Source organism: Euleptes europaea, chromosome 18 (genome assembly GCF_029931775.1).
Source record: "Euleptes europaea isolate rEulEur1 chromosome 18, rEulEur1.hap1, whole genome shotgun sequence".
Classification (NCBI taxonomy): domain Eukaryota; kingdom Metazoa; phylum Chordata; class Lepidosauria; order Squamata; family Sphaerodactylidae; genus Euleptes; species Euleptes europaea.
Window position 1 is genome coordinate 1,999,412 of NC_079329.1, and position 15,297 is coordinate 2,014,708.

General features: G+C 54.3%; 1 protein-coding gene across 1 annotated transcript; it reads left to right on the forward strand.

Moving 5' to 3' along the window:
- The first annotated feature begins 13,889 nt into the window (after positions 1 to 13,889).
- SLC35G6 (solute carrier family 35 member G6) lies at positions 13,890 to 15,053 on the forward strand. The gene is made up of 2 exons (XM_056863624.1): positions 13,890 to 14,930; positions 14,997 to 15,053. Exons 1-2 carry the CDS (start codon positions 13,890 to 13,892, stop codon positions 15,051 to 15,053), a joined length of 1,098 nt encoding a protein of 365 aa, XP_056719602.1.
- The last annotated feature ends 244 nt before the right edge of the window (positions 15,054 to 15,297 follow it).

The following is a 15,297-nucleotide window of genomic DNA, read 5'->3' on the forward strand; positions in this document are numbered from 1 at the left end:
CGTCAGAGTAGGATCTGGGAGAGCCAGGTTCCAACCCCCTCTCTGCCTTGGGAAGCTTGCTGGGTGACCTTGGGCCAGTCACCCACTCTCAGCCTAGCCTACCTCGCAGGGTGGTTGTGAGGATAAAATGGAGGAGAGGAGAACGATGTAAGCTGCTTTGGAGAGAAAGGCGAGGTATAAATGTACACAAACATCTGGATAGAAATGCACCCAGTGTTTCAGGTGGACAGTTGGGAGCCATTTGGGAGCAACTGACAAGCCCGATCTGACGCAAGAGGTCTTGGATAACCCTGATGTAAGTCCGGCAAGAAGGCCAAAGGTCTGGAAAGATGCAAAGGCTGCGTCTGGGGAGACAGTCGGGAGCTGACTGCAAAGCCCTGAGTCAGATGAAAGAAGAGTCTGCCTGCCCACGCCTGGGAACGAACGACTGGAGCAGCAGTTGGCGGACCGGGGTATGTGGCCAGCACAATTTGATGGGACCGCGGTTTACCCGAGTAACATCAGCCAGGGCCCAGATGATGTTACTGCAAAGCTAATAAATAACCCCAAATAGATTATTTTTTCTTTACTTTCAAACAAGACAAGAAAATTGCTCTTAAGCCAAAGGAAGTGGCCAAGCGTTCACAAATCATTAACCAAAAAACAACACCAGGTGTCACCATAGAAACACCAACACTGTTCGGGGTTTTTTTTCCCCCTCTTCCCCTGCCCTAAACTGCACGACGGCTTTCTTTCCTTTCCCCTTCCTTTCACCCTCTCGAGGCCGAAGACGCGGCTCAGCCGTCTTCCTGTCAGAGCGGCCTGTGAGGAACATCAGCCGCTGCCAGAGAAACACGAGCTCTTGAACTTGGATCCTGGGAGAGGGAAGAGAGGGACTCGGATCCCGTGACAAGTCACAAATATTTACAGTACCGTCACTTGACACGCCAGGCCTGCCCATGCCAAGCGTCACAGCATCCACAGCCAATCGGAGGGTGGGGAACGAAGGCACGGAAAAGATCTGCCTGATTATTGACTGAGTTGCCCATGATGTTATAGGGCTTCCATCAACCTCCCCCCCCCACTCTTACAGCATCAAAAAAACCATTAGAAAGTCAACCCCCCACACACACACCACTCTTTAGAGGGACACACCCTCTGTCAAAAGGGGACATCGGCAGACACCCAACATGCAGCTACACCCAAACACTCACATTTCCCCAATCACGAAACAAACCAGAGCACAAAGAACTGGTAGAAGCATACCCACATGTGTGCCAGTGTGCCATCAGTAACCCCAAAGGAAGCTCCGAGGGGCTGTGGCTCAGTGGTCGGGCAGAGGCTGGACAAGCACGTCAGGGATGCTCTAGGGCAGGGGTGTCGAACTCAATTGTTAAGAGGGCCGGATATGACATAAATGCCCCCTTGGTTGGTCCGGGCCATGCCTCGCCAGCCTAGATTGGGGGGTGGGTAGCTGCTTTGGCTGGCCCGCAGGCCAGGTAAGAGCTCTCAAGCGGCCAAATTTGGCCCCTGGGCCTTATGTTTGACACCCCTGGTGTAGAGCATCCCTGACAAGTGCTTGCCCAGCCTCTGCTTAAAGACTGCCAGTGAGGGGGAGCTCACCACCTCCCTAGGTAGCTGATTTCACTGTCAAACAACTCTTACTGTAAAAAAAACCTTTTCCTAATATCCAGCTGGTACCTCTCTGCCTGCAATTTAAGCCCATTATTGTGAGTCCTCTCCTCTGCTGCCAACGGGAACAGCTACCTGCCCTCCTCTAAGTGACGGCCCCTCCGATACTTAAAGAGAGCAATCATGCCCCCCCTCTCAACCTCCTCTTCTCCAGACTGAACATTCCCAACTCCCTCAGCCTTTCCTCGCAGGGCTCGGTCTCCAGGCCCCTGATCATCCTCGCCGCTCTCCTCTGCACCCGCTCCATTCTGTCCACATCCCTTTTGAAGTGAAGCCTCCAGAACTGCTCACAATACCGCCCTGACCAATGCTGTGTACAGCAGAACGATGACATCTTGCGATTTTAATGTTATGCACCCCAAGATCGCATGAGCTTTGTTTGTCGCTGCGATTCCCACCCTATGGGGTCACCACAAGATGGCTGTGACTTGGTAGCACTTCCCACCAACTTTCTTCTCCTACAACTGCCGCTGGCCAACGCTGCACGAGGCCCCAATCTGGCCCGCTGTCCCTTGCAAACAGGCATTGGGTAGGGCCGGTCCCCACCCCCAAAGCTCCGGCCCCTGAATTGGAAGGCCCCCCCCAATCAGCACTAGCTCTCCCTTCACCTACCAAGACCCCATCCTCTCTGACGCTCGCTGACTGGCAAGGCAGAGCTTTGCTCCGGAAGGGTGATGGTTTTACTCCACGGGGCGGGGGGGGGGGGAGTGAGACATCATGGAGAACCGCCCTCCCCCCCCCCCGCTGTTTCTAAACTCGCTATAAGGAGTGAGGGATGGGCATCAGGAAACCTCAGCGGAAGGAAAGGAAGGGGCTTCTTTCTGTAATGTGTGGGCAAAGTAGAAAATGCCAAGTGGAGGGTCTCTTGCCGCACCCCTGAGATCAAACATCCCTGTAGTTTGGATTCCTGCCTCAAAGGTGATGCAACATTCAACCTTTTTAACCACTTTTGGACGATTCTGGCACCACACGGTCCTCCCCATACTCCCTCAGAGCAGGTTCGGGATGATCTTGAGTCAAATCCCAACTCTGCAATGGAGCGCACAGGGTGACCTTGGGCTGTTCGCTCTCCCACTGCGGGCCCGCCTACCTCACAAAATGGGAGAAGGGGAGGGCCGTGACTGTCACCCCAAGCATTTCAGAAGTAGGGGGGATTAAGATGTGCTAATTAATTAATTTAGAATGACACTGTCAAGCCTTGATTTGACAGCTATTAATTGCTAAAATTTCTGCTGCAGTAGTTGATGTGCTTGGTTATAAGGTAAAGGTCCCCTGCGCAAACACCGAGTCATTCCTGACCCATGGGGTGACGTCACATCCAGACGTTTACTAAGCAGACTTTGTTTATGGGATGGTTTGCCTGTGCCTTCCCCAGTCATCTTCCCTTTACCCCCAGCAAGCTGGGTACTCATTTGACCGACCACGGAAGGATGGAAGGCTGAGTCGACCTTGAGCCGGCTACCTGAAACCGACTTCCGTCGGGATCGAACTCAGGTCGTGAGCAGAACTTTTGGCTGCAGTACTGCAGCTTACCACTCTGCGCCACAGGGCTCTGCGCCACTCTGTGCCACAGTGGGAAAACCCAGGTTCAAAACGCTACTCCATTATTAAGCTCACAGGACGTGTTACTCTCTTGGCCTGACCTACCTCTCAGGGTTGTTGTGAGGATAAAGAGGGGAGGGGAAAACCATGCAGAGGGGCCATGGCTGAGTGGCAGACCATCTGCTTTGCATGCAGATCTCAGATCATAAAATCATAGAATTGGAAGGGACCACCAGGGTCATCTAGTCCAACCCTCTGCACAATGCAGGAAATTCACAACTACTTCCTACCCAGCGACCCCTACTCCATGCCCAGAAGATGGCCAAGATGCCCTCCCTCTCATGATTTGCCTAAGGTCACAGAATCAGCATTGCTGACAGATGGGCCATCTAGTTCTCCGGCATCTCTAGCAAAAAGGAGCAGGTCGTAGGTGATGTGAAAGACCTTCCTCTGCCGGGACCAACTGCCTGGCCAAGGAGACAAGAACGCTCTTCAGCGTCAGACTCAGGAGACGGCGGCTTTTGCATGTTCATTTATGAATCCCTTTGGCATCAGAGTGGGATTCAGATGCGGTTGCTTTGGCTGGATTTTCTCTGTGGGGCATCCTGGTGTTCCGACCTTCATCTTTGCATTGGCTCCCTTTCTTTCTCTTTCTCACTGTTTTCTTCTCCATCATAATAATTTCTCCTATTAACCGTCCTGATTGTGAATAAGAAGGGGTAGTTTATGGATGCGGAACAGTCGCTAACCTATATTAAGCGATTTCGAGAACACATTCCGATTGAGGGCATGAAGGACGGTTCTCAAGCGCACGTTCCGATCAAGGGCGCGAAGGACGTTTCCAGCGGGCCGGGAGGTAGCTCATCTATATGAAACAATCTCAGATCTCCAATTTGGGCCTTGTGTAACAGCAAAGAGGAAGATTCTGCGCCAGGAGCCCTTCTCCGGGTGTTCTGGGGCTCCCGGCTTCCGAGCCAGGCCTGTATTGACATGCGGCTGGGATGCTTTCCATGGAGGAATGACCTTTTCCATCTGAGATTGTTCCCGTTAGCAGCAAGAAGGCGGCCTGACTCACAGCAGTGGCGAGAAGAAGGAGGCAGAACTCGACTGACAACAGAGGAGAAAAGAACAGGGGGGGGGGCGACGCAAGGAGGAGGATCTGAAAGGCTGGCCGGTCTCCATGGAAGAGAGAGCCAGAGCTGCCACCCCTGCCCCTGAAAATGCCCTTAGCTTAGCCTGGCATCGGAACAAGATGGCTGCCAGCCGGCCACAGGGGCTACGTCAGCGGTGCTTGGTGGGATTCCCTGTGGGCATGCGCTTGCGCAACAGCGCTCTGCCCTGGGAGCTTACGCACATAAAAAGAAACAGCGTCTAGCAGCTACAGAGCCTTCCAAAAATTTACTCTCCCGCCCTACCTATTTTCTTATTCTGTCTTTGTATTGAAATGCTCGCAACCGGCTGCTGGAATACCAGATTCAGGGCTCTCTGCTTAGGCGTAGCAATGGGGACGCTGTACAGTGATCGTGAGACGGAGGGTAGGGAACAGTCAGATTTACGGTAGGTTTTTCTAGCTGGAACGGCAACATGTATCTAGAAGTTAAAGTTTACAACATTCTCCAGCCGAGAAGCCCCAGCGCTCGTGCGGAGCTATTTGGCTCATGTGATTCCAGGTGCGGCAAAAACTATTTTTATCTAAAGAATGGCTGCAGATACAAGGAGGCCTTTGACGGGAGAGAACAGCACATGGATGCGCACGCGCACACATACGCACACACGCACTTCAAACCTGAAGCGTCACAACCGGTGCCTGGAAATGTGCTGCCGAGCAGCACAGCCAGCATGATGTAGCGGTTAGAGTGTTGGACTAGGATCCGGGAGAGCCAGGTTCGAATCCCCACTCTGCAACAGAAGCATGCTGGAGTGAGTCACATGCTGTCAGCCTAGCCTACCTCACAGGGTTGTTGTGAGGGTAAAACAGAGGAGAATTATGTAAATCACCTTGGGGGCCCACTGGGGAGAAAGGCAGGGTATAAATGAAGTAAATAAATAAATATGACGTGCATGCTCCTTTTTCTCTCCACTTACTGGGCAGCCCAAACCACCCGTGCGTTTCTTCCACTCCGGACATAGACTCAGCATGCCCTAGCGATGCGTGGGCACTGAATAGATATCGGGGGGGGGGGTATGTTAAGCTAGTACTCTCCCCGCAAAGCCCCTCCACAGTCAGAAACCTTCCGTGCCATGCCTTAAGATGGGTGCCCAGAGACGCAGAAGAGTAATTCACGCCTATTTCCCAAATCTAACGCTCTGGAGGCTAATACAGGATAGGTAATTTTTAAAGCAAAAAAAGGGTATGCGCACAAGCGGGTAAACCTTCCTCCGCTATCTATGCGCACATCATGTAAAAATGTCGGAAACAGTCCCTGAAAAAAACAGGCACAGCAGTCGGTACCTTTGCTCGCGCATTACTTGCGTCACGTTTTTTTTTTTTGCCATTTTGTGTTGACGTCAATCGGGTCTTGTTCTTTCCCCACCCCCGTGCTCAAATCTCAGAGAAAAGCCCCCCCCCATAACAGACAAAACTAGGACCACACGCAGCATCGCACAAAACCCTCCAGATACCTTGTTGTTTTGCTCAACGCAGCAACAACAGCCAGGCGCTGAGCACAGCACACAGCGGCGGCGCTATGCACAAAATGCATTTTGTCGTTCACAAATATGTGCCCAACAGAGAGCATCACACACACATGCACACCCCCTGCAACATGCCACAACTGCACATCCACCCAAAACCTACTTCTCACAAATATACGCATGGCTGCCATTAAAGAGCCATTGCTAAATATGACTCTTGTACGTGTCCGGTTTGGCCCCAACCGCAAACGTGGGTCTACCTTGAAAAGTGTGTGGAAGGACCAGCAGCAGGGACAGAGAAAGACCCCTTTGAGGAATCCCGTCCACAGAAGAGTCGGGGCATTTGAAGGATAAAAGGCATAAGGAAGGGCTGGCGGAGGTGAGACAGCATGGCGGAAAGTATGCACAGAAATATGTTTATGAAGAAGGTGGACTGCGGGGGCAAGGCTGGAAGTATGCGCCAGGTTCTGACAGGATATCAAAATGCATGTGCGTGAGGGCAGTGGAGGGGGGCGTGGCTACAGGGCGTGCCTGTGTGTTATCGGGAGGGAGAGGCAGAAAATGTAAGGAAAGAATGTGCGTGTTTTTCTGCGAGGAAATTTGGATCAAGGGGAGCGCAGAAAGCTGAAAACGGCCACAAGGGTGTGAGAGATGGGCACACAGGGAAAATCGAAACACATGTGAATAAAGAGGAAGCTCCTGAGCGTGGCCGCAGGCCGTGGCGTGAAAGGCGTGGGAATAATTTTCCGCGCTGAAGCTGGAAAAACCCACGTGCCGAGAAATTGGGAAATGGCTCCCAAGGATCCAGGCACGCTTCCCCTCCCCGCACAGCAGCGTTCCCTACAGTCTGAACACTGAAAATATTTCCCTAGTCCTGGCTCAGAAGCGCATGGTAGCACATCAGTGCTCCAGAAGCCCGAATGGCCGACGGAGGAGAAGTAAACATCTGAGGCAGCCTTACCACATGGCAGGCTGAAGCGGGGCCCTCAAGCAGCAAATGTTGGCTGCCGCGAAAGGCAGGAGAGCGGGAGGACGAGGAACTGACTGCGACTGCGGGCAAAAACAATCCTCCAGGAGCTTCTCCTGCCACGCAAAAGCACAAGAGGATCCATTTCAAAGACGCCTGGGCCAGAGTTGGCTCGGGACCCATGTTCAAACGACTTCTGTGGGAGGCGCCAATGTGATTTCCTGCCTCAGGCGTCACAACATCTTAGGCCTAACTCTGACAAAACAAAGATCTGGAGGAAGGCAGCTTGAGGTTTAATGTGCGGTTGCGGGCCTATGCGTGTGTAAGCTACTCACACGTGTGTGCGACAGACGAGGGTGCCAGTTAAGACTACAGAAGGAATTGTAGGGAAGGCACGTCATTAAGGATGTGGAAGAACAATTCCGAGCATGCATGCGCCGGTCATGTGGCCTTGTGGAGGGAGACCGTGGAGAATGGGAGGGTCTGTTCAGCGTGCCCCAGCAAAAAGAGCGTGAGGTACGATTATGGGATTGCTGAGAGGCTGCAAGAGAAAAAAAGAGTGCGGAAGGGGTGTGTGGAGATGCGCATCTGAGACACATGGGGGCTCAGGGGTGCCATGGGCTGTAAGAAACAGCCGGGGCAAGAGGTGAGGGGTGCGCAAAAGCAGGGGCCAGGGCTGCTCAAGGAAGCAATGGGGGTCATCGCAGGTCAATAACACCCCCCCCACACACACATACATGAGTGTGCAAAAAGAAAAACTGGGGAGGGGGGTTGCAAAGTGTGCCAAGAATCAGAGAATTGGGGGGGGGGAAATGTGCTCCGCAAAGGGAGCCCTTCTCCTAAGGAGGCCACCCTTACCCTGTGCCCCCCCCCGTGTCAGAAGGCCTATTCGAGGCTCCCCCCGCACCCAGCTAGTGAGCCAGGGGTGGCCTCGCAGGGAGCAGCCCCAGAGGCCGTCCTCCTCCCCCCCCCCCCGCCAGCACACAACTCCTGCCCCACATCCCACGACTCTCTGCCAGGAGGGACCAGCTGGGAGATGCGAGAGGGGGTCCCCCCCCCCGCCCCGAACCACCCCCGACGTACTTTGGCTTCACTTGCTGGAACCTTCCCCCACCCCATCGGATGGGAGGGGGCGGAGGGGGGAGAGGGGGGGTCGCTGCCCCCGCCCCCCCTCCCTCCCTCCCTCCCTCCCTCGGGCAAGCTGCCCCACCAGCGCGCCTGGCTCCATCCCTGCAGCGCCCCAGCCGGCGGACCCCTGGCCCCGATCCGGGGGCCCCACCCGCCCGGGGGGCGACGGAGAAACTTTCCCCGCTCGCCCCCCCCTCCCCTCCAGCGGCGCCAGAGGGCGGCGGCCGGGGCCGGGGAGCGGGGGGAGGCGAGGGAGGCAGGCAGGCGCGCGGGGCTGGAGGCGCGCCGGGCTGTCCTTTGGCCGAGGCGGCCAAAGGACAGCCCGGCGCGCCTCCAGCCCCGCGCGCCTGCCTCCCTCCCTCGCCTCCCCCCGCTCCCCGGCGGCCGGCCCGGGGCCGGTGCCTGCTTGACCACCCGCCCTGCCCTGCCTACCTGCTGGCTGGCGGCGCGGCGAGCGTCCGGGGGCTGCCCAAGATGGAGGCTTCTCCCCCCGCCATTCATGCTCGCAGCCGGCCTGGGCACGGGCCGCCTCGCCCCTCGCCCCTCGCCCCTCGCCGCCGCCGCGCTCCGGCTCCGCCGCCGCCTTCAGCCCAGCCTGGCCGCCCCTTCTGCCGCCGCCGCCCCCTCTGACATCATCCCTCGCTCGCTCGCTCGCTCCTCCGGCCGGGCTCGGTGCGCAGCAGCTCCGCAGGACGCCACCTGCCGTCCCCGCTCGCCCGGCCCGGCCCGGCCCGGCCCGGCCGATCCCCCCGCGGACGCGCCACGCCCGCGCGGCCGCTCGCCCCGGAGCCTCTGCCCGGGCGCAGAGCGCCACGCCCCCCCCCCGGGGTCCCCTTGGGCCGGGCCTACCTCCGAGGGCCGTTGTGAAGGTCGCGCCCTTGGAGGGGAGGCGAGGTCCGGCGGGCGCCCCCGCGCCCGCCCTCGCGCCCCGCAGCTTCGTCGCCGGCGCGCAGTCGAGCCAGGCGGGGGTCGCTCGTCGCTGATTGAGTCGGGGGTCGTCTAGCCCGGGGCTATTTAGGCATGGTAGGGTGAAAACGCATGGTCGCTTTATCCTCCTTTAACCCCTGTTTTAACCAGGATCGAACACGCATGAAGCGAAACGCATGCGTCTGATCCTGGCTGAAACAGGGATTAAAGGAGGATAAAGCGACCATGCGTTTGCAGCCGTAGGCTTGGCCATGGATTTGCCTGTCCATAGATGCGCGTTTTCCCCATCCGGATCCTCAAATTAAAGAATAAGCCCCCATGCAGTGTTTTGAGAATTCGGATGGGGGGAAATGTGCATCTAGAGAATAGATAATCCAAGACAAAACCTCCCATGCGTAAATGGCCCGGGTGTTGTATAGCCAGCGTGGTGTGGTGGTTTGGAGCAGTGGACACTGATCCGGAGAACCGGGTTTGATTCCCCACTCCTCCGTATGAGCGGCGGAGGACAATCTGGTGAACCGGATTGGTTTCCTCACTCCTACACATGAAGCCAGCTGGGTGACCTTGGGCTAGTCACACTCTCTCAGCCCCACCGACCTCACAGGGCGTCTGTTGTGGGGAAGGGAAGGTGATTGTAAGCGGCCTTCATTCTGCCTTAAGTGAGAAAGTCGGCATATAAAAACCAACTCTTCTTCTTCCTTAGAATCATAAAATTGGAAGGGACCACCAGGGTCATCTAGTCCAGCCCCCTGCACAATGCAGGAAATTCACAATCACCTCCCCCACACACACACACCCAGCGACCCCTACTCCATGCCCAGAAGATGGCCAAGATGCCCTCCCTGTCATCATCTGCCCTAGGTCATAGAATCAGCATTGCTGACAGATGCCCATCTAACCTCTTCTTTAAAACCTCCCGAGGAAGCCTTCGAGCTGAGACTCCAGGCGTGGAAAGGTGCAAGAGGGTTTCGGCTGTGGAAATCTGAAAGCAAACTCTCAACAGCACTAAAAACAAAGCCTGATACATTAAGTGGAATAGAAGCAACCTAGTCAGGAGCAGACTTAGGGTGAAAATGCATGGTCGCTTTATCCTCCTTTAATCCCTGTTTCAGCCAGGATTCAGCCTGGATCAAACGCATGCATTTCGCCTAATGTACGTTCGATCCAGGCTAAAACAGGGATTAAAGGAGGATAAGCGACCATGCATTTTCGCCCTTAGAGCAATAGGCGGCAATATAGATTGACTGGTTGAAAACATTAGCCGCCTTTCTCCCTTGCGGAACTCAAGGCGATTTACAATACAAATCAATTCAGTGGGGTGGGCCGCAGCCCTTCCCCCTTTACCAATGCAACTTTCTCACCGTTTCCTTACAGTAGCGTTCTATTTAACCTGTGCAAAAAGCCCTTCCGAATAATCCAGTTTTGCATAGCCAGGAGAGTGGGGGCCATTCTGTGAGGTGGGGGACACAACAGAAAACACACCCGTACAGGTGGTTATCCATTTTGCCCATTTGCAGGGTGGCCCCTCCAGAAGGCCCTGCTGTCATGGTGGGGCTTAGACAGTCCTGCAGATAAAAGGGGCCAAGGACATGGTGGCCAGTATTTTGAACTGAGCCTTATAGTGGAGGGCCTCCAGTCAATGTCTTCAAAGAAGGAGTTGATTTTTATATGCCGCCTTTTCCTGCCTCTTAAGGGAGAATCAAACTGGCTTACCATCACCTTCCCTTCCCCTCCTCACAATAGATACCCTGGGAGGTAGGTGGGGCTGAGAGAGCTGTGACTCGCCCAAGGTCACCCAGCTAGCTTCATGTGGAGAAGTGGGGAAACAAATCCAGTTCACCAGATTAGCCTCCGCTACTCATGTGGAGGAGCAGGGAATCGAACCCGGTTCTCCAGATCAGACTCCACCGCTCCAAATAAAGGTTCTGGAGCTCACACCTGCCTTAAAACCTCAGGTACACTTGGAATCTCTTCCTCCTTAACCCAGTTGCATGCACATAGACTTGGTGTGGTTGTGCAGCGATGCCCTCTGCACATGCTCAGAGACTCCCTGCTATTATTTCACCTGTTCCAGGAAGTTTTGCCAGCTCCAGGTTTGGAAATTCCTGGCGATATTAGGGATGGAGCGTGAGGAAACCCGGGTTTGGGGAGGGGAGGGACCTCAGTGGAGTATAATGCTAGAGAGGATAATGCTAGAGAGTCCTTCAAAGCAGCCACTTTCTCCAGGGAATCTGTAGACCAGATACTGATTATAACACTGAGAGATCTCCAGGCACCGTCTGGAGGTTGGCAGCCCTAGTTCCAGGCTCAACTGTTAGAACCACAAACAGATGCAGGGGCTGTGCTGCCCACCCCCGGCAAGCATTCAGTTGAGCCCCAGGCGTAGCTCCGAAATGAAAAGACAATGGTACCATTCTCTCTGCAAAGTCGTTTTCGTGAACGGACTTAGAACGGGGTCAGATGCTGGAAATCTTGAGTAAAAAAAAAAAAGAGAATCGCTCAATCATACGGGAAGGCCACAGAAGGCCTCACAGGCTGGTATTGTGGCGGCTGTGCTGGGTATGTTTATAGTAGGCGCTTAAACCGGTTTTGGCGTCATGGCTTGCTCGCACGGAATCCGGGAACTCTGGTTCTCTGGAGGACCAAGCTCGTTTTCACTGGAGATGTGCCAGACTGAGCCCAATCATTTTGGTTGCTTTTCATTGGGTGCTGTTAAACTGGTTGTGGGGGGAATTCTGGAAGGGTCCTGGCCCTGATGCCCTTTTACACTGGTGTTGTTTTTTAGACACTTTGAAAGTGTTCCTGCGCACCTTGACCCCTCAGAATGGGGCCGATGAGGCACATACGTTTTTGATTTTTAAAATATTGCATTAGGGTTAGATCGATGGCAATCGAAAAGATACTGCCCCTCCAACCTAGGGGGCTCTGTTTTAACATTTAAATTTCCTTTTCCTTTTATTTCAAGCTCATCCGAACAAAGATCTTGAGCACAACATACATAAGAAAAACAAAAACAAAATTTACAACATCATAGAGTGTTAAAATATTAAAAAGATACATAAGATAAAAACAAAATTTACAACATCATAGAGTGATAAAGTATTATAAACAATATGGATTTAAAATATTGGAATTCATAAATTATTTAAAAATTACAAATATAAGAATAGATATCTTTATAGAGAGCAATATAGACAGTACATTGATAATATTTCTGTTTAGCACATGATTTAACTTTATCTTGACTTTGAAGACAGAACTATTGCCAGATATTAACATTTATATTTGAAGGAGGCTTCCTGCTGGTCAAACTTTTAAATGCTATAGTTAAAAGAATTTTAAACATTGAAGTCTTAACTTTCTGGATTTCAATATTGCGCACTCTTGTTTTCTTAACCTTTCTAATCTCAACATCATCCATAGCTGAAATGTTTAAAAATATTCGAAGGAGAAAAAAATCCCATCTTCTAGCAGATTCATGTTAGAGAGTTCCCCCTCCCCTTCTGTATTTTATTTTTTTGGTCTGCATACGTGCGTGCGCACACAAATAGGCAGTGGTGAGAAAAAAACAACACATGAACACATGCCTTCTACTGAATCAGACTCTCGGTCCATCAAAGTCAGTATTATCTACTCAGACTGGCAGCGGCTCTCCATGGCTCTCAGGCAGAGGTCTTTCCCATCACCTACTTGCCCAGTCCCTTTAGCTGGAGATGCCGGGGATTGAACCGGGACCTTCTGCATGCCAAGCAGAGGCTCTGCCACTGAGCCACAGCCCCCATTCTCCCCAGCTTTCCCTGCCATGAAACAATTCCTTTGCAAAAGCTCCCACTGATGTTGTTACACAGAGAAATGCCCTCACCCTCACCCACCCCCCAAAAAAACTTCCACAGATGTGACCTCAGCCTGGAGAAAGGCCCCTGTGAGCTCTGGGGAAGTGATGTCACAGACAAGTGCGTATGACATCACAGTTCCTCCCAACAAGTGAGCCAGACCAGGTGTGGGGGGGTTGTTTGTACGGTGGCTGCAGAGGTAGGTGTGGCATGAGCTGACCGTTCTTCTACCATCACCCTTCTTCTCTCCAGTCTTGAATTCTGCCTCCCCTCCCACTAAGCCCCACTCCCTTCTAAAATTGGATATAGTTTTTATAAAGTGGTGTGGCCAGGTGGGGCTTGGGCCCGGCAAGGCCTCTGATTGACCGATGGAGATTTGATTGGCAGTGCAGATTTTTAACAACGTCCCTTTGGTAGCAGCTGCCACCACAGCACAAGGATCATCACTGTGGAACTGGAGGTCAGCTGCAGCAGCCATTTTGTGGCTGGCTCCGCCTCCAGTGGCAGCCATTTTGTGGCTGGGGCCACCACTCTGGGTCAGAATTCCGCTGGCTCGAAAAGTGACCCCTGTGCTGCAGAAGAAGAGAAGAAGAGTTGTCTTTTATATGCCAACTTTCTCTTCCACTTAAGGGAGACTCAAACGGCGTACAATCACCTTCCCCTCCCCATAACTGACACCCTGTGAGGTGGAAGGGGCTGAGAGAGCGCTAAGAGAGCTGTGACTAGCCCAGGGTCACCCAGCTGACTTCATGTGTAGGAGTGGGGAAACAAATCCAATTCACCAGATCAGTCTCTGCCGCTCATGTGGAGGAGAGGGGAATCAAACCCGGTTCTCCAGATCAGACTCCACTGCTCCAAGCCTCTGCTCTTAACCACTACACCATGCTGGCACTCCTCGGTTGCTTCAGAGCAGAGTACACAAGGGGCCACCACTGAGGCGGCCCCTTTCAGTTTGTTTTATTACCTTTAGAGCATGTTCATCCTCACAACAACTCTCTGAGGTAGGCCACTCTCATTTGCACTCCACACATGGAGGCTGATGCACGTGAGATTACCACAGAGGCTGTGGCAAAGGGGGGACTGGAATGCAGACCACAGATGTCTTGATGCTCTCCATTCTCCCCCCCCCCCCACAGGGCATCTGTGCTGTCAGGTCTGACCTTCCACCCACCACAGCAGGGGCCACCATGGCGCTGGACCGTAAGCCCCCTCCCCAAGCCTCTTGGACCATGGCAGACCTGTTACGGTTCCCCCCTCCGGGCTCCGCCCCACTGCCGCCACCTCCACACCGCCCGGCCTGGAATCGCTATCGCCCGTCGGAAAGCATGAAGGGCCTGCTGATCGCTCTCTTTGGGGGCGGAGTGCCAGCCGGCTTCGCAGCCCTGTTCACCCGCATGGCCAACGAGACGTCAGGCATCCCCTCCCTGCAGATCCTCTTCTTCCGCTGCATCGTCCACCTGTTCTTCATTGGCTACATACGCTATCAGAAGATCCCCTGCTGCGGACCCCCCGAATCTCGCAGGCGAACCGTCTACCACGCCTTCGTCAACATCATCTCCATCGGCTTTGCCTACACCTCCTTCATGGTGGTGCCCAGCGGAAACGCCACGACCGTCCGCAAGGGGTCTTCTACCATCTGCTCCATCTTGCTGGCTTTGTACATGGAGAAGAACCGCTTGACGGGCTACGACTGGTTTGGGTTGGTGGGCAGCACCTTGGGCGTGGTCATCATGGTGGTCCCGGACATACTGAACCTGGACAAGAGCACCCAACTCTACGACGCATTGGGTTACCTCTTGGCTTGCATGGGAGGGGTGTTACTGGCCCTGGGCCTGGTCATCTTCCGAAGCCTGGACTACCCATCCAAGCTGGTGACCGTAGCCTTCCTCTTTGGCCTGGTGGGAAGCCTGGCGTGCCTCCCGGCGATGTTCCTCCTGCAGGATCCAATCTTGCCCATGGATCTCCTGACCTGGACATGCGTGGGAGCAATCAGCGTCCTTGCCTTGGTGTCTTTCCTGTGCGCCAGCTACGCGGTGACGAAGGCCCACCCGGCCCTGGTATGTGCGGTGCTGCATTCCGAAGTGGTGGTGACCCTGGCGGTCCAGTACTACGTGCTGCAGGAAGCGGTGACGCCCTTCGACATCACGGGAGCGGGGGTCATCCTAGGGAGCATCGCCATCATCACGGCCCAGAACATCAGCTGCGATGCGCCCGATGATGACGATGGAGTGATGTGAAGACTTGTGGCGGCAAACAGCCAGTAGGAGCAAAAGCATCACGAGGCACCTCAGCAGGAAGAAGCTGGAGAGCAGAGAAAGCAGGGACTGTCTGCGGAGAGCGCGGCAAGCTGAGCGTGGTAAGGACTCCGGACCGCTGTTTGCAGAGCTGAATCCCAAGGCACGCAGCGGTGGAGGTTTTCGGCCTAGTCTTCTGGGCTCAGCGACACCCAAACTAGGTAACAGGGTTTTGGCCCTCCATCCTGACCCCCAAACCTTGGCCCCAGAATGCCTGCTGTCTTTCCTGCAGAACGTACCCAGTGGGGCTGCAGGTTTGGCAAGGAGTGGAGAAACCCCCAGTCATGGAGCTGGAGAGGAC

Bases quoted from the DNA above. Each gene is read 5' to 3' on its own strand.
- SLC35G6 (XM_056863624.1), top strand. From the start codon at position 13,890: ATGGCGCTGGACCGTAAGCCCCCTCCCCAAGCCTCTTGGACCATGGCA. The intron at 14,931-14,996 runs GTGATGTGAAGA...GCACCTCAGCAG, and splicing joins CGCCCGATGATGACGATGGA to GAAGAAGCTGGAGAGCAGAG.